Source organism: Bos taurus, chromosome 9, assembly GCF_002263795.3.
Source record: "Bos taurus isolate L1 Dominette 01449 registration number 42190680 breed Hereford chromosome 9, ARS-UCD2.0, whole genome shotgun sequence".
NCBI lineage: Eukaryota > Metazoa > Chordata > Mammalia > Artiodactyla > Bovidae > Bos > Bos taurus.
The window spans coordinates 67,620,951-67,641,192 of record NC_037336.1 but is presented as its reverse complement, the minus strand read 5'-3'; the positions used below and the strand labels follow the sequence as shown (position 1 = coordinate 67,641,192).

The following is a 20,242-nucleotide window of genomic DNA, read 5'->3' as shown; positions in this document are numbered from 1 at the left end:
GGCTTAAAGCTCAACATTCAGAAAACGAAGATCATGGCATCTGGTCCTATCACTTCATGGGAAATAGATGGGGAAACAGTGGAAACAGTGTCAGACTTTATTTTTTTGGGCTCCAAAATCACTGCAGATGGTGACTGCAGCCATGAAATTGAAAGACGCTTACTCCTTGGAAGAAAAGTTATGATCAACCTAGATAGCATATTCAAAAGCAGAGACATTACTTTGCCAGCAAAGGTCCATCTAGTCAAGGTTATGGTTTTTCCAGTGGTCATCTATGGATGTGAGAGTTGGACTGTGAAGAAAGCTGAGCGCTGAAGAATTGATGCTTTTGAACTGTGGTGTTGGAGAAGACTCATGAGAGTCCCTTGGACTGCAAGGAGATCCAACCAGTCCATTCTAAAGGAGATCGGCCCTGGCATTTCTTTGGAAGGAATGAATCTAAAGCTGAAACTCCAGTACTTTGGCCACCTCATGTGAAGAGTTGACTCATTGGAAAAGACTCTGATGCTGGGAGGGATTGGGGGCAGGAGGAAGAGGGGACGGCAGAGGATGAGATGGCTGGATGGCATCACCGACTCGATGGACCTGAGTTTGAGTGAGCTCCAGGAGATGGTGGGAGGCCTGGCGTGCTGTGGTTCATGGGGTCGCAAAGAGTCGGACACGATTGAGCGACTAAACTGAACTGAATGATAAGATAAATATTTAACTAGAAATCAGACTGTGAATTAGAAATAAACACAATTTGTGATTCTGTCTGTACATTTCAGTATCCACAGAAGTACTTTGGCTGAGGCTCATCCCTAGAGGAATGAGGATGAGGTGGTTGTGCCTGGATGTGGAGAGATGGGAATGTTTGATTTTGCAAAATGACAGGATCCACATCCATTGTTTTTTTTTTTTTTAATTTTATTTTATTTTTAAACTTTACATAATTGTATTAGTTTTGCCAAATATCTGTTTCAAGAGAGGTACAGTTTTCATTGTTTATTGCTTTTCTCTCAGGTCTCTAAATGTACTTCCAATATGATGAGGATAAGAATTTAGAAATAGAAAGGAAAAAGGAAAAAAAGAGAGACTCTTCTCTGTTTAAACTGCTTTGTTCAGAGAGCAGATGTGAACACTTTATCTCACTGATTTTTACCCTCTTTATTCTTAAGAGTCAGTCTAGGTTCTCTCTGAATTATGTGGTATCTCACCATAATATTTGCCTAGGCCCAACCTTTAACTGCTTCATATATTTTGGATCCTTGATGCATATTGAGGCATTGGTTCATTAACAAGACAAATTTGGCCTCTAAATCTCTGCCCGATATAACATCTGAATTAGCAAGGGTCTAAAAATGGCCACTTGAACCAATGGGTTTTAAGGGCATTTCAAAGTGTTTATTCTTTGGAGCATTAGTTTCTTGGATATTGCTGGATCAAATAAATATGACAAACACTAGTTAAGCAAATTTAAACACAGATCTTAATTTTATGGCTGCTCAGATCTTGCAACATGCTAATATGAAAAGTAATGCTCCAAAAAAGGGACACAGAACAAGAAGTATTTCTCAAGTTTGTTTGACCTTGAAATATTATTATTTTCTCCCAACTCACCATTTTTTAGAAGAGTGTTCTTTGAAAAATAAAGAGAAATATCAAACTCCAAAATTCCATTGTAATCTGTAGCCCTTCCATTTCAAAAGGAAGTATCCTCAGTAAAACCAAACATAACTACCTTAAAAAATATCCAAAATAAAATACCCAAACCTATTAACACCTCAGATCCTCGAAGAATTTTATAAAGATAAACAAAAAAAATTACTTAAAAATAAGTGCCTAATTAAAAATTATTAAGCAAGTTAAGATTTAAAAAGTTAATTACTTTCTAGCACATATCAATTTCATATTTACATATCTTTTTGACCAGACTGGTGGCTAAGATAAAAAAGATTTATAAAAATGTTTCAAAACTTTTTAATACATATATATATTTTTTTAATCCAGATCAGCAAAGAAGTTTTCACATAGGGCTGTTGACTGGAATGTGAAAATAGCCTTTTTTCTATAGACCTGGTATACATTTTAATAATGTCTGTGAAAATGAGATGTCTGTTTATCATAGGCAAGTCAGTGACTGGAGGTAGTTTTCCTCCTTATCCCTGAGTGAATATATACATGTTTAGAAATCATTCTAAGAAAAACTGATTAAAAAGCAGAAACACAATTGAAGTGAAACTCACTGGTCCACTGAAGTATTAGCTTCGGTATTGAGACATAGGATGGCATATTTTTACTGATTTAAAGAAAGGGTTCTACTCTGTCCTTCATGAGTGACAGCTATGGAGTGGGTTCTGCTATGGAATGCTAACACTTGCTTTTATTCCTTGCCCTATTTCTTTCCCTTACAGAATAGCAATTAACATAAAATTTTAGAGTTGATGAGTTCAGACATCATTTATGGATAAACAGGGAATTAAGGGTTTTATTCAATACTAGACACACAGTGGGAACTTAACAAGTATTTTATAGTCAATACTGAGTTGTTATAAAGGAGTTGTTTTCACTTTGGCAGTTCTTTTCTTCTTTTAGTCCACTGAAAATCTAAATGATCAATTTTGCGTCCATATCAATGCACTTTGGGGGACATAGGGCACCTCTATTAGTGACTGTGGTTCTGCTAACTGACTCAGAAGGTGGGAGTGCTTCCTGAAAAAGACAGTTTGAACTTCAAGGGACAGTGGTTTTACAAACTAGCTGAGGATAACTTGTGTAAAACAAATAATCAGGTATCTGAAAAGGAGCAATAGCCTTACTTGAATTCCTATCTCACTACTCCATGGATTCTGACCTTGCTAAAACCCACAGTGTCCTCCCTACATCCAAACCCTATCCTTTGGTCCTTACCTTAATCCAAATCTGTGCAGTATGTGAGGTTAATATTTCCATCCTTCTAGAATTTTCCTCCTTCGACTTCCATGATACCAACTTCTCAGTTTCTCTTGCCTTTCCAACCTCATTCTCAGTCTCCTTCCCTGGAACCCTACTTTTCTGAACACTTCTGAAATGTTGACAGTCACCAGAGTGCTTTCAGTTGGCTATTTGTCAGGTTTCAGCTATCTGGGTAGCCTCAAGTTTATATTTCCTTACTATATGCTGACCACTCAGAAATAAACATACCTGGACCTGATTTTTGCCTAAAAATCCACATTCAGCAGGTGATTCATTATATACCTCCCCAGCTGATATTCTGAATTAAAATGGTTATCTTTTTACTCCCAGATCTGTATTATTTATTTTATCTGGTAACACTAAGACCCCTACCCAATCTCCTAATTAGACAGTCATCTTTTCTCCTCACCATTCTATATCTTACCAATCAACAGCCCTACTAATTTCATCTAAATAACTCTATTATCTGTTCTCTTTAAATGATTATTTATTTTATTTTTCAATGTGTTGCATGGCTTTATGAGCTTCCCTGGTGGCTCAGTAGTAAAGAATCCACCTGCCAGGATTTGATCCCTGGGTCAGGAAGATCCCCTGGAGAAGGAAATAGAAACCCACTCTACTATTCTTGTCTAGAAAATCCCAAGGACAGAGGAGCCTGGGGGCTATAGCCTGGGGGGTGGCAAAAAGCCAAACACGACTGAGTGACTGAGCACACATGCACGCATGCCTATAGGAACTCAATTCCCTGATGTGGGACTGAACCCAGCCATAGCAGTGAAAGCCTGGAATCCTAACTATTAGGCCACCAGGGAACTCACTGTTCTATTTTAAAACACTTTTATCAATGTAAAACTGACATGGTATAATTTGTCCATGTTTAAAATATACAATTTTACAAGTTTTGAGATCTCTATACATCCATGAAATGCTGCTGCTGCTGCTAAGTCGCTTCAGTCATGTCCGACTCTGTGCGACCCCATAGACGGCAGCCCACCAGGTTCCCCATCCCTGGGATTCTCCAGGCAGGAACACTGGAGTGGGTTGCCATTTCCTTCTCCAATGCATGAAAGTGAAAAGTGAAAGTGAAGTCGCTCAGTCGTGTCCGACGCTTCTCGACCCCATGGGCTGCAGCCTACCAGGCTCCTCTGTCCATGGGATTTTCCAGGCAAGAGTACTGGAGTGGGGTGCCATTGCCTTCTCCATCCATGAAATGATCACAGTCAAAAAATTGAGCATGTCAATCACTCCAGTAGTTTCCCTAAGTCTCTTTGTCATCCTTCCTTCCACTGTCCCTCCCTATGAAGCCCTATCCACAAATATCCTCTAGCTGCTTACTGTGACTATATGTTAGTCTGTGTTTTCTTTTTTTTTTTTTTTCCTAATTTTATTTTATTTTTAAACTTCACATAATTGTATTAGTTTTGCCAAATATCAAAATGAATCCGCCACAGGTATACATGTGTTCCCCATCCCGAACCCTCCTCCCTCCTCCCTCCCCATACCATCCCCCTGGGCCATCCCAGTGCACCAGCCCCAAGCATCCAGGTTCGATGCACGATGCTGGATGCTTGGGGCTAGTCTGTGTTTTCTATATATTTTTTATATAAATGTACTTTTTTGTCTGACTTCTTTTACTCAGAAAAATTATTTTGCTCTTAATCTATTTTGTGTGGATATTAATAGCTCATTATTTTCTTTTATCACTAAACAATATTCCATTGTATGGATATACACCGATTTGTATATCCATTCAACGGCTGATGAATGTTTGCACTGTTTTTTGTTTTTTTGAGTATCACAAATAAAGGTGCTATAAATTTCCTGGTACAAGTCTCTCTATGCATATATACTTTCACAAATCTTGGGTGAATATTTAGGAGTGGAATGGTTGTTTCATATGACATGTCTATATTAAACCTTTAAAGAAAGTGCCAACCTGTTTTCCAATGTGGCTGTACCATTTTTACATCCTTGTCAGCAGTGCATAAGAATTCCACTTGCTTGACATCCTTGCCAGCCCTGGGTATGTTCAGTCTTTTTAATTATAGACATTCTAGTAACCATATAGTGGTATCACACTGTGGATTCATTTTGCATTTCTCTGCTGTCAAATCCCACTGCAACTCTTATTTCAAGCCATCATTTATCTCCTGTCTGAACTATTATTGTTCTTAATTGGTCACTCTGCCTTCAGTTTAATCTTCTGAAAATTTACTTTTCTTATTTCTCCTCTCTCTGATTATTTCCTTATAGCTCCCTTTGTGGGGCCTTCCTTTACTATACTGCTTCGATATTGCTGTTTGCTCCAGGGCTTTGGATAATCTTATCCTAGATATGACTGGTTTTTCTCATCTCTATTAAGCTACAACTATTTAAAACATAATGCTTCGCAGCCATCCATCTTTCCCCTAGAACTCTGTTAATCCTCAGATACACATAATGAATTGCCTGTCAATTACATGGCTTCCTTAGGTTGCTAAAGACACTAAGAGTTCCTTTAATACAAAATGTCTAAAATAAAGCTTTTCTAAGCTTTAAAAAAGCTAATAAAGCTCTAATAAAGCTTTTCTAAAGTTCTTTTCTAAAATCTATGTTTATTCTTGCATCCAATTGCTTGGTAAATGGCACTGATATTTTTTGTTGTTGTTGTTATTTTAAGAAAAATAAAGGAATTATTAAAAAAAAAAAACTTACTCTCCCCATTGAGTATTTCATAAAGCTTCTCAATTTAAAAATGCTTAATATCTTTCAACTCCATTCTTTCCTATTCATTCTCATAGTTTCATTCTCCTTGCTCTTCCACTGGTTTTCCTACAGATTGCAATAGCATCTGAAATTGTCACCAATCTACCCTCCAAGTTGCTGCTAAAGAAACTTCACTAAAACACAAATCTGGTAGTATCACACTCTTGATTAAAACTCTTAGTAGTTCTTTCCCTATAGCTTTCAGGAAGAGTTGAAACTCCTTACAGTAAGTCCCCTACATACAAACCTTCAAGCTGTGAACTTTCAAAGATGCAAACGTGTGTATGCGTGTGCAATCACGTAAGTTAATTCATGTGTATAGTGTATGTCATGTGTGTGCATCCACTACCAGTAGTTGTGGTCTTGTGACTTTACTGTACAGTACTGTATAGAGTACAGCAGTGCAACATCTTTATTTCAAGCTCTGAACATGTGCCATCAGTGTCAGGCGTGAATGAAATTGCAGCTTGCCCTCTCCTCTGTCTCCAATTGTTGACACACTTCAACTCTACCATCTCCCACCTCTTTTCCCTCCAGTCAGTAAATCTTTGTGCCTGTTCACTTGATGCCAGCCCCTGTATGCCAGCTGCTGTACTGTACCACTGTACTTTTCAAGGTTCTGTACTGTAAGGTTAAAAATATTTTTTTTTGTATTTTTTATGTACTATTTGTGTGAAAAGTAACATAAACTAATTACAGTACAGCACCACATAGCCAACTGTGTTGGCTGGGTATCTAGGCTAACTTTTTTGTACTTACAAACAAGTTGGACTTACTAATGTGCTCTTGGAAGAGAACTTGTTTGTATGTAGGACAATTACTATAGTTCAGCTCAGGCCAGCGCTAGGTCACTTCAGTTATGTCCAACTCTTTGCGATGCTATGGACCATAATAAGCCAGCTGTCTCTGTCCATGGGATTCCCCAGGCAAGAATACTAGAGTGGAGAGAACAAGATGGCAGAGGAGTAGGTGGACATGGAGTACATCTCTCTCCAAGGATACACCAGGAATACACCTTCAGACACAATACACTCTCCAGCTGAGAGTGGACAAGAGTACCTGACCAGGGGAAAAGAATATATTAAATCATGCAAAACTTGAGATCAAGCCCTGAGCCTTTGGAGTGGGAGCACTGACTCCAAGACCCTAGACTACCAGAGAACTAATCCTAGAGAGTATCAAATTGTAAGAAATCACACAAAGGAAAACACTTGAATATAAGACCTGGTATCACCCAACCACCAATAGCACCCTGTGAAGGACGCCTCATCTAAACCACAAACAAAACAAAAATACAAACCCAATCATCATTAGACAGGATTACCAACTCACTCAGCCTTGCACATCAGAGGAAAAACAAACAAACAAAAACTCAGCACAAATCTCACCCTATACAAAGCTTACACAAACCAGTGGACCAACCTTAGGAGGGCAGAAACCAAAAGGAAGAAAGAATTCAACCTTGAAGTCTGGGAAAAGGAGACCTCAAACACAATAAGTTAAAAAAAAGTAATGAAAAGGCAGAGAGATACTACACAAACGAAGAAACAAACTAGAAACACAGAAGTCCAAATAAATGAAGAGGAAATAGGCAAACTACTTGAAAAAGAATTCAGAATAATAATAGTAAAGATGATAAAAAAAACCTTGAAAACAAAATGGAGAAAATGCAAGAATCAATTAACAAAGACCTAGAAGAATTAAAGAATTAACATACAGAGACAAACAACACAATTACTTAAATTAAAAATAGTCTAGAAGGAATCAATAGAAGAATAGCTGAAGCAGAAGAATGAATCAGTAAGCTGAAAGATAAAATGGTGGAAATAACTTCTGATGAGCAGAATAAAGTAAAAAGAATGAAAAGAACTGAGGATAGTCTCAGAGACCTCTGGGACAATATCAAATGCACCAACATTCGGATTATAGGGGTCCCAGAAGAAGAAGAGAAAAAGAAAGGATATGAGAAAATTTTTAAAGAGATTATAGTTGAAAATTTTCCCAACATGGAAAAGGAAATAGTCAATCAAGTCCAAGAGGCACAAAGAGTCCCATACAGGATAAACCCAAGGAGAAATACAACAATACACATACTAATCAAACTAACAAAGACTAAACACAAAGAAAGAATATTAAAAGCAGCAAGGGAGAAGAAACAATATACAAGGGACACCCCATATGCTTAACAGCTGATCTTTCAGCAGAAACTCTGCAGGCAAGAAGTGAATGGCAGTATATATTTAAAGTACTGAAAGAGAAAAATCTACAACCAATATAATTGTACCCGGCAAGGATCTCATTCAAAATTGATGGGAAAATAAAAAGCTATTCAGAAAAGCAAAAGTCAAGAGAATTCAGTACCACCAAACCAGCTTTACAACAAATGTTAAAGGGACTCATATAGTCAAGACATACAAAGAAGAAAAAAGATCTACAAAATCAACCCAAAACAATAAAGAAAATGGCAATAGAAACATATATATCAATAATTATTTCATATGTAAATGGATTAAATGCTCCAACCAAAAGACACAGACTGGCTGAATGGATACAAAAACAAGACCCATATATATGCTATCTACAAGAAACCCACTTCAGACCTAAAGACACATATGGACTGAAAGTGAGAGGATGGAAAAATATATTCCATGCAAACAGGAAGCAAAAGAAAGCTGGAGTAGCAGTCCTCATATCAAAATAGACCTTAAAATAAAATAAAATATCTCTTGTAACCACAAGAGATAAGGAAGGGCACTACATAATGATCAAGGGATCAATCCAAGAGGAAGACATAACAATTGTAAATACCTATGCACCCAACATAGAAGCATTTCAATACATAAGACAAACACTAACAGACATAAAAGGAGAAACTGATAGTAACACAACAATGGTAGGAGACTTTAACACCCCACCACACCAATGGACAGATCATCAAAACAGAAAATTAATGAGGAAACACAAGTCTTAAATGATACATTAGATGAGATGGATCTTATTGATATCTTCAGGACATTGCATCCAAATGCAGAAGAATACATCTTCTTCTCAAGTGCACATGGAACATTCTCCAGGATAGACCACATCTTGGGTCACAAATCAAACCTCAGTAAATTTAAGAAAATTGAATTCTTATCAAGCATATTCTCCAACCACAACACTATGAGACTAGATGTCAATTACAGGAAAAAAATTGTAAGAAACACAAATACATGGAGATTAAACAACATATTTCTAGATAACCAACAGGTTACTGAAGAAATCAAAAAACTTCTAGAAGCAAATGACAATGAAAACATGACAACTGAAAACCTGTGGGATGCAGCAAAAGCAGTTCTAAGAGGGAAGTTTATAGCAATATAATCCTACCTCAAGAAACAAGAAATACATCATATAGACAGCCTAATTTCACACCCAAAACAACTGGAAAAAGAAGAACAAAAACACCCCAAAATTACCAGAAAGAAATCATAAATATCTGAGCAGAAATAAATGAAAAAGAAATTAAGGAAACAATAGTAAAGATTAATAAAACTAAAAGCTGGTTCCTTGAGAAGATAAACAAATTGACAAACCATTAGCCAGACTCATCAAGAAAAAAAGGAAGAAGAATCAAATCAACAAAATTAGAAATGAAAAAGGAGAGGTTACAACAGACAATGCAGAAATGCAAAGGATTATAAGAGACTATTATGAACAACTATAAGGCAATAAAATGGATAACCTGGAAGAAATGGACAGATTCTTAGAAAAGTTCAATCTTTCAAGACTGAACCAGGAAGAAATAGAAATTATGAACAACCCAATTACAAGCACTGAAATTGAAGCTGTGATCAAATATCTCCCAAAAACCATGAGCCCAGGACCAGATGGCTTCATAGGAGAATTCTATCAAACATTTAGAGAAGAGCTAATGCCTTAAAAAAACTGCAGAGGAAGGAACATTTCCAAACTCATTTTACGATGCCACCATCATCCTGATACCAAAACCAGGCAAAGAGAACAGAAAAAAAGAAAACTAGAGGCCAATATCTCTGATGAACATAGATGCAAAAATCCTCAACAAAATTTTAGCAAACAGAATTCAGCAACACATCAAAAAGCTCATTCACCATGATCAAGTTGGGTTTATTCCAGGAATGCAAGGATTCTTCAATATACACAAATCAATCAATGTGATATACCATATTAACAAATTGAAAGATAAAAATCATATGATCATCTCAATAGATGTAGAAAAAGCCTTTGACAAAATTCAGCACCCATTTACAATTAAAACTCTTAAAAAAAATGGGCATAGAAGGAACCTACCTCAACATAGTAAAGGCCATATATGATAAGCCTATAGCAAACATTATTCTCGATGGTGAAAACACAGCATTCCCCCTAAGATCAGGAACAAGACCAGGGTGTTCACTTTTACCACTATTATTCAACATAGTTTTGGAAGGCCTAGCTACAGCATTCAAAGAAGAAAAAGAAGTAAAAGAATCCAGATCAGAAAAGAAATAAAGCTCTCACTGTTTGCAGATGACATGATACTGTACATAGAAAACTCTAACGATAGTACCAGAAAATTACTAGAGCTAATCAGTGAATTTAGCAAAGTTGCAGGATACAATATCAATTACAGATATCACTTGCATTTCTATATACTAACAATGAAAAATTAGAAAGAAAAATTAAGAAATCAATATCATTCACCACTGAAACAAAAAGAATTAAATATCTAGGAATAAACTTACCTAAGAAAACAAAAGAACTGTACACAAAAAAGTATAAGGCACTAATGAAAGAAATCAAAGATGGCATAAACAGATGGTGAGATATTCCATATTCCTGGGTAGGAAGAATCAATATTGTGAAAATGACTATACTACCAAATGCAATATACAGGTTCAATGTGACCTCTATCAAATTACCAATGGCATTTTTCACAGAACTAGAACAAAAATTTCACAATTCACATGGAAACACGGAAGACCCAAAAGAGCCAAAGCAGTCTTGAGAAAGAAGAAGGGAGCTGGAGAAATCAACCTTCCTGACTTCAGATTTCACTACAAAGCTACAGTAATCAAGACAGTATGGTACTGGCACAAAAACAGAAACAGAGACCAGTGGAACAAGACAGAAAGTCCAGAAATAAACCCATGCACCTATGGGTAGCTTATTTTTGACAAAGGAGGCAAGAATATACAACGGGGCAAAGACACCTCTTCAATAAATGGTGCTGGGAAAACTGGACAGCTACATGTAAAAGAATGACATTAGAACACTTCCTAACACCACACACAAAGATAAACTCAAAATGGATTAAAGACCTAAATTTAAGACCAGAAACTATAAAGCTCTTAGAGGAAAACACAGGCAGAACACTCGATGACATAAACCAAAGCAATATCTTCTATGACCCACCTCTTAGAGTAATGGAAATAAAAACAAAAGGAAACAAGTGGGACCTGATTAAACTTAAAAACTTTGCACAGCAAAGGAAACTATAAGCAAGATGAAAAGACAGCCCTCAGAATGGGAGAAAATAATAGTAAGTGAAACAACTGACAAAGGATTCATTTCCAAAATATACAAGCAGCTCATACAAGAAAAACAAACAATCCAATCAAAAAGTGGGAAAAAGATCTAAACAGATATTTCTCCAAAGAAGACATACAGATGGCTAACAGACACATGAAAAGATGCTCAACATCATTCATTATTAGAGAAATGCAAATCAAAACTAAAATGAGATATCACTTCACACCGGTCAGAATCAGTTCAGTTCAGTTCAGTCATGTCCGACTCTTTGCGACTTCATGAATTGTAACACCAGGCCTCCTTGTCCAACACCAACTGCCAGAGTCTACCCAAACCCATGTCCATCGAGTCAGTGATGTCGTCCAACCATCTCATCCTCTGTCATCCCCTTCTCCTGCCCTCAATCTTTCATCAGGGTCTTTTCAAATCAGTCAGCTCTTCGCATCAGGTGGTCAAAGTATTGGAGTTTCAGCTTCAGCATCAGTCCTTCCAATGAACACCCAGGACTGATCTCCTTTAGGATGGACTGGTTTGATCTCCTTGCCATTCAAGGGATTCTCAAGAGTCTTCTCCAACACCACGGTTCAAAAGCATCAATTCTTCGGTGCTCAGCTTTCTTTATAGTCCAACTCTCACGTTCATACATGACTACTGGAAAAAACATAGCCTTGACTGGATGGACCTTTGCTGACAAAGTAATGTCTGTGCTTTTTAATATGCTATCTAGGTTGGTCATAACTTTCCTTCCAAGGAGTAAGCATCTTTTAATTTCACGGCTGCAATCACCATCTGCAGTGATTTGGGAGCCCCCAAAAATAAAGTCAGCCACTGTGGCCATTATCAAAAATGCTGGAGAGGGTGTGGAGAAAAGGGAACACTCTTGCACTGTTGGAAGGAATGTAAACTGATACAGCCACTATGGAAAATGGTATGGTGATTCCTTAAAAAACGAAGAATAAAACTACCATATGACCCAGATAGCATCACTGACTCGATGGACGTGAGTCTCAGTGAACTTCGGGAGTTGGTGATGGACAGGGAGGCCTGGCGTGCTGCGATTCATGGGGTCGCAAAGAGTCGGACATGACTGAGCGACTGATCTGATCTGATCTGATGACCCAGAAATCTCACTCCTAGGCATTTACCCTGAGGAAACCAAAATTGAAAAAAACACATGTACCCCATTGTTCACTGTAGCACTATTTACAATAGCTAGAACATGGAAGCAACCTAGATGTCCATTGACAGATGAATGGATAAAGAAGTTGTGGTACATATACACAGTGGAATACTCAGCCATAAAAGGGAACACATTTGAGTCAGTTCTGATGAAGTGGATGAACCTAGAACCTATTACACAGAGTGAAGTGAGTCAGAAAGAGAAAGAGAAATACTGTATTCTAATACATACATACAGAATCTAGAAGAATGGTACTAAAGAACTTATTTATAGGGCAGCAATGAAGAAACAGACATAGAGAATAGACTTATGGACATGGGGAGAGGGGAGAAGAGGGTGAGACATATGCAAAGAGTAACATGGAAACTTATATTACCATATGTAAAATAGCTAGCCAATGGGAATTTGCTGTATGGTTCAGGAAACTCAAACAGGCACTCTATATCAACCTAGAGGGGTGGGATGGGGAGGGAGATGGGAGGGAGGTTCAAAAGGGAGGGGATATATGTATACCTACGGCTGATTCATGTTGAGATTTGACAGAAAACAACAAAATTCTGTAAAGCAATTATCCTTAAATAAAAAAAAAAAAAAAAAAAAGAATACTAGAGTGAATTGCCATGCCCTCCTCCAGGGGATCTTCCCGACCCAGGGATGGAACCCATGTGTCTTAATGTCTCGTGCATTGGCAGGCAGGTTCTCTCCACTAGCGCCACCTGGAAAGCCCAGTTTAGGTCATAAGGCCTTTTATAAACTGGCTTTGTTATCTCCAGCCTTATCTGACCATTCTCTGCCATGATTCATCCTCTTAGCCTATGGACTTACTTATAGTTCCCAAAGCATTTCCCAAAGTGTGTTCAGCCACATGCTGATAAGGTATGGAAGGATTTTGGTGATCAGAGAAGTTGCAGAAATGTCAGATTAGAGTTAAACTTTTTTCTGAGCTACTGTCCAGAGTCTATAAATGTGCCTTGTGCCTCTCTTGCTTGGGAAAAATGTATACAGACAGCTATTCCAATTAATTAAACAAATGCAAAACCAGTTTTTGTCCAAACTGAGGAGTTTCTCCAGAGTTTCCTGTTCCAAGGAAAAGCAGTTGGAGATGATATATGATGCTGTATTAATATTATGCTCCCTGAGACCTCCAGGATTTCACACAACGTTCAATTTTCTGAATTGTCCAAAGGAGTTTTTCACCCACAGAACTCCTCTGCTCCTGCCTGTGCATCAGGGTACTCCCTGAGGGCTGACCTCTGGATCTGACTTGAGTGTTTCTCTCTTCTGAGATTTCTAGCCTGCTGTACATATCTCCATATGGTAATTAGCTTTCTACTCTAACTGCTGATTGACTTGTCTGTCTTCCCCTTTAGACTGCAAGTTCCTTAAAGACTGGGGCTTATCACAGACTTCACTTTGTTCTTGCCTAATAATTACTGGGCTTCCCTAGTAGCTCAGCTGGTAAAGAATCCCCCCTGAAATGCAGGAGTCCCTGGTTCAATTCTTGGGTTGGGAAGTTCCCCTGGAGAAGGGAATAGGCTACCCACTCCAATATGTTTGGTCTTCCCTGGTGGCTCAGATGGGAAAGCATCTGCCTTCAATGAGGGTGACCAGGGTTGGGGAGATACCCTGGAGAAGGGAATGGCTATCCACTTCAGTATTCTTGCCTGGAGAATCCTTATGGACAGAGTAGCCTGACAGGCTACAGTCCATGACATGACTGTAGTTGTATCTGCCAAACACCTAGTAAGCACAGCACAGTACTTAACTAGGTATTTGGCAGATATGTGTTAAATGTAGGAATGAAAGACGGTGCAAGGTTATATCTAAATTTTTGTGAAATGTCACACTGGCATATTCAAAATGAATTAAGTCTAATAATATAAACAGAAGAATCAAAGTTTAATTTGCAGATACAAGCAATGCCATAGTACCCAGAATTAGGGGAATTATACTAGGATAACAATAGCAGCACACTGACACCTAATAGTCTTGGATTTCTGTCTTGGTTGTAAGATTTTAGGTATAAATGTTTGGGACCACATATAAGCTTGAGTCTACATTTTCTTTTCTCTGCTGCTGCTAAGTTGCTCCAGTTGTGTCCGACTCTGTGTGACCCCATGGACTGCAGCCTACCAGGCTCCCCCATCCCTGGGATTCTCCAGGCCAGAACACTGGAGTGGGTTGCCATTTCCTTCTCCAGTGCATGAAAGTGGAAAGTGAAAGTGAAGTCGCTCAGTCGTGTCCGACTCTTCTCGACCCCATGGACTGCAGCCTACCAGGCTCCTCCATCCGTGGGATTTTCCAGGCAAGAGTACTGGAGTGGGGTGCCATTGCCTTCTCCACCAGAACAAAATACATGAACAAATCAAATAATGTTTGGGAAGTGTTTTGAAAATGTCCTAGAACATAAAAATGTTACATCATTATTAATCAATTATTAGCTTGTCCACATACACATTTTTGGCACTTTCAAAAAGCTAAGGATTGGTAGCTGTGCTCTATTGCCTGTACAAATTCTATCTGTGGGCCATTCTAAAGGAAACATCTTGGCAAAACAGGAAGAAAAGGAAAGCATACAAGCTTTTCAAATCTACTACAGGATATAATTTTACAAGTTGTATGATAGTTTTATGCTTTCAAATTAAGCTCTCACTTTCAAAAGAAAATGACAGAGAATCATTTGGCTCTTCAATCAGTCATGTCTAACCCAAACCACCTGTAATCTAAGCCAAAGAAATGACTGTATCAATTTTTCACAGAATTTGTGAGTACCTAAAGTGACAGACAGGGTCTTCATGATTAGATACGTGGGAGCTTTGGATAGCATGATTAAGGCTCAGAGTGCATTATTACTATAAAAACTCACCTTGTTTTTGAATTCTTGACAAGGTGAATGATTTCCATTTCCCGTCATTATGGTTTTGATTGCTGACAACGGAAGCCATTCCTGAACCCAGATCATAACTGACTTTTATGTGCCCATCAGTGAGCTCTACACTCATGAAATCCTTCTATTAATAGAGGAAAAATACACCAATGATTAGATACACAGAGAAAAATATGGGTATTCACTTTGTGGGGTTTGTAACAGGGCTTTATGGTTAAATTACTGAATGTGTTGATCTGTAAGTGAAATCCATTTTTGGAAATGGAATTGGTGTTAGTATTTTATGAATGTTTGTGGGTGTGTTGTTATGGTGCAAATGGTCAAAGCCAAATTACTAGGATGTATCCTTTTACGACAGGAGTAAAAAGTGGGTTCCTTTGAAACTGTATTAAGCAAACTAAATAGGATGTTCCCAGAAAGAAGTTACAAAGAAACACTGACCTGGAAAAAATAATAAGGATGTTTAGAACCACCTTTTCACTAAGGTCTTTAGAAGAAGGCTAAGGAAGTGTGTTTTTCTGCTGCATGTTTCTATACAGAGGGAATCTTTACTGGGTGTTTCTTTTAAAGAATTATAGGGCAGTTATTCGGAAAATAAATGATAATTAAATTATATATGTAATTAAAGTTATTGATGGAAATACATAAATATTATGCACCACTCTTGGCTATGCACACTCATCCCAGACTCCTCTGAACAATAACTGATAACTGCACTGGAACCCTACAAAAAAAGAAGCAAACCATATCTTCAATTGTGAAAGATCAACCGTGCACATCTTTACCAGGTCTCGTGTGGCAAGGTACATTAGGAGAGCACTTGAAGAAAATGTCCTGAACTTGAACATGACAGTGGAGATGTTGGGGTACCAACGAATGGGGCGACTGACCAACGCATAGCCTTCTCCATCAAACTGAATGGTCCCCTCACTATCTTCCACCTGTGGACTGAAGAGAGACATTTCACATGAATCAGACGATGTCTACATGATCCATCCATTTTCAATACATCACACTCTATCTTGTGAGTCTGGGTTGTAAGCTGTTGTGAAGTGAAACTCCCTCAGTCATGTCCGAATTTTTGCGACCCCATGGGCTGTAGCCTACCATGCTCCTCCGTCTGTGGGATTCTCCAGGCAAGAATACTGGAGTGGGTTGCCATTTCCTTCTCCAGGAGATCTTCCCAACCCAGGGATTGAACCCGGGTCTCCCGCATCGCAGGCAGACACTTTACCATCTGAGCCACCAGGAAGTAGGCTGTTGTAGGGCAGGAACAATCCCAGATACATCTTCCATCCTTCCCCTCCTCTCCAGGGTCACCATCAGGCCAGGTAACCACCATCTCTCACCTGGACTTCATTAAGTGTTCAATAACTAGGTCAATGATGTTTTAAATCCTTTTGCTGAGGTGCCTAATGGATAGTTGTGTTGGTGTTTAAGTGTATCTTAGTGGTGTGAACTAGTGGGACTTTGGAACATGCTAAGAATGCATTGTTACATTTACCAAATACATAACGTAACAGGGAGTAGAGGTTGGATGAAAAGGGCGAAGGTGGTCGAAAGGTGCTAACTTACAAGTTGTAAGAAGAAAAGCCATGATGGAAAATAGACTCCTATTCTCTGAGCCCTGGATATTCAGTTGTATTTTCTGGGACATATTAGATTCAGACAATGAAGGGCTTCTCTAACTGTGTGATCTGTTGATCTGTCTTCTTCCCCAGTATGTAAGCTCTATGAAGCCGAGTAGTGCTTATGGGTCAGGCTCCATTTCAAGCACAAGCTCAGCATCCAGTGCAATACTTGGCTCATAGTAGAAGCTGGTAAATATTTGTGGAATGACAGGGATATTAGTAAATCAAATTGCCTCACAGAGAATACATGTTCAGTCAGTACTGGTTGAATAATTAATGAATATTAAGATATGTCTGGAGAAGGCAATGGCACCCCACTCCAGTACTCTTGCCTGGAAAATCCCATGGATGGAGGAGCCTGGTGGGCTGCAGTCCATGGGGTTGCTAAGAGTCAGACACGACTGAGAGACTTCACTTTCACTTTTCACTTGCGTGCATTGGAGAAGGAAATGGCAACCCACTCCAGTGTTCTTGCCTGGAGAATCCCAGGGACGGGGGAGCCTGGTGGGCTGCCATCTATGGGGTCGTGCAGAGTTGGACACGACTGAAGCGACTTAGCAGTAGCAGCAGCAAGATATGTCTTGTAAATATAGCGTTTAAAAATATTTCTTTTTCAAAAGAAAAGTTATCATCTATCTATCTTACCTAACTGATGTTAACAGCATAAGTCTTGACTGTGGAGATATTTTTAAACTTTAAATATCTGCATCTTAGTTTATATTTGAATCTGTGAAACTGGACTGTTGTATTAACTTAAGAGTAGAGAAGAGCTATTGAGAAATATAGTAATGTGAAATAACAATAACTGAGACTATTATTTGTATGAAATCTTGGATAATGAGAAAAATAATAGTGTACAACATTAATGGGCTTGCGGAAGAATAACTGTTTTGCATTTTAGACAAGTTGGCTTCCTCTCTGTTTCTGGAAAAGAGAGAAATATAAAACTCTGAAGACAAAAGGAAGGGAAGAGTCTTCTCTGTATTTGTCACAATCATGTAATTGTAAGTTATATCTAAATAGGTATAAAATCAGATTGATATATTTTTGTATACTGTAGCTTAAAGCTTAAAAGATGCTTTTTCAATATTCATGAAAAGTGTTAACTGAAAGGTTTGCAGGACTAAATCAGCTTATCAACAGTATAATTTAGTGAATAAATTTAGTGAATAAATGATGAGTTTGGTCTTCTTTCATCATTATTAAAAATCCATTAGAATCTGGAATATCATGATGTTAGAGGTAAGAAAATGTAATGTAGACTCTACTAAGTAGAAGGTCCGTGAGGGTCTCAAATACTTGGATTTTGCATTATGTACCACCATGCTATCAACAAAAACTCCAGAAAGGGTGTGGAGATCACCACTGACAGTTTCCCAAATGCTTTGGCCCAAAGCATTGTTACAACTCGAAAAGAAAAAAACATAAAATTTCACTACATGATGTCAGAATAAGCACTGGAATAAAAAAATGTCACATTTGTATAATGATGTTATTATGGCCTTAATATATTAATTTCCTCAACACATAATGGAAAAAACAGCAGAGTAGATGGCAGGTAATCTGGAGTCTGATGTGGAATCTCAGAAGTCACGTAGCACCTCATTTCTCAGTGTCTCCATTCTGAGATGAGAGGTTTAGATCAGTGAACGATTTCTAAAGCCTATTCCCACTTCAACCCTGTAACAGATTCTTCTGTTCAAGCAACAGGCAAATCTGCAAGCAGGAGTTTTGTATAAGAGCAGCAAAACATACAGTTGTAGATCAGGCTATTTTGTTTAATTCATTAATCAAAAACCAGGTAAACCTGGCTTCAAATTGGTGACTTTGAGGTTGGGGAAAAATGAATCTTTCCAATCATAGTCCATAACATTTCAACAGCTAACATTATACTAGAGTTTTCCTATTCATTTTCAATATATTTACTAGGAAGAGTGACTATTCTTTTATAATTAATAAATGATTATCTCACAGCCTCCAGAAAGAAAACCACAACCACAGAAAGCTAACCAAAATGATCACATGGATCACAGCCTTGTACAACTCAGTGAAGCTAGAGCCATGCTGTGCAGGGCCACCCAAAATGGACAGGTCATGGTGGAGAGTTCTGAAAAACATGGTCTACTGGAGACAGGAATGGCAAATCACTTCAGGATTTTTGCCTCGAGAGCTCCATGAACAGTATGAAAAGGCAAAGAGATATGAAACTGGAAGATGAGCCTCCCGGGTTGGTAGGTATCCAATATGCTACCGGGGAAGAGCAGAGAAATAGCTTTAGGATGAATGAAGAGGCTGAGCCAAAGCGGAAACAATGTCCAGTTGTGGATGTATCTGGTGGTGAAAGTAGGGTCCAATGTTTTAAGAACAATATTGCACAGGAACCTGGAATGTTAGGTCCATGAATCAAGGTAATTTGGAAGTGGTCAAACAGGAGATGGCAAGAGTGAACACTGGCATTTTAGGGATCAGTGAACTAAAATGGACAGGAATGGGAGAATTTACTTCAGATTAGGACTGTTGGCAAGAATCCCTTAGAAGTAATGGAGTAGCCCTTATGGTCAACAAAAGAGTTGGAAATATAGTACTCAGGTACAATATCAAGTAGGATAGAATGATCTCAGTTCATTTCCAAGGAAAACCATTCAACATCACAGTAATCCAAGTCTAAGCCCCAACTGCTAATGTCAAAGAAGTTGAAGCTGGGTGGTTCTATGAAGACCTATAAGACCTAGAACTAACAGCAAAAAAAAAAAAAATAAAAGAAAGAAAGAAAGAAAAAAAATGTCCTATTCATCATAGGGGATTGGAATGCAAAAGTAGGAAGTCAAGAAATACCTGGAGTAACAGGAACTTTTGGCCTTGGATTACAAAATGACACAGGGCAAAGGCTAACAGTTTTGCCAAAAGAACACACTGGTCATAGCAAATACCCTCTTCCAACAACACAAGAGACGACTCTATACGTGGACATCCCCAGTCAATACCAAAATCAGACTGATTATATTTTTTGCAGCCAAAGATGGAGAAGCCCTATACAGTCAGTAAAAAGGCCTGGAGCTGACTGTGGCGCAGATCATCACCTCCTTATGGCAAAATTCAGGCTTAAACTGAAGAAAGTAGGGAAAACCCTTAAGTCATTCATGTATGACCTAAGTCAAATTCCTTATGATTATACAGTGGAATTGACAATAGATTCAAGGGATTAGATTTGGTAGACAGAATGGACAGAGGTTTGTAACACTGTATGGGAAGCAGGGATCAAGACCATCCCCAAGAAAAAGAAATGCAAAAAGGCTAAATTGTGGTCTGAGGAGGCCTTACAAACAGCTGAGA

The 20,242-nt window shown here is 38.3% G+C and overlaps 1 protein-coding gene across 1 annotated transcript in view; it reads right to left on the bottom strand.

The window, feature by feature from the left end:
- The window catches only part of LAMA2 (laminin subunit alpha 2), a 699,730-nt gene that overhangs the window by 47,905 nt on the left and 631,583 nt on the right, over positions 1-20,242 (bottom strand). The window contains exons 50-51 of the mRNA XM_002690220.6: positions 16,064-16,226; positions 15,258-15,402 (exon numbers count right to left, since the gene is read on the bottom strand). Coding sequence (XP_002690266.2) covers positions 15,258-15,402; positions 16,064-16,226 — 308 coding nt within the window. The remainder of the gene's footprint in view (positions 1-15,257; positions 15,403-16,063; positions 16,227-20,242) is intronic.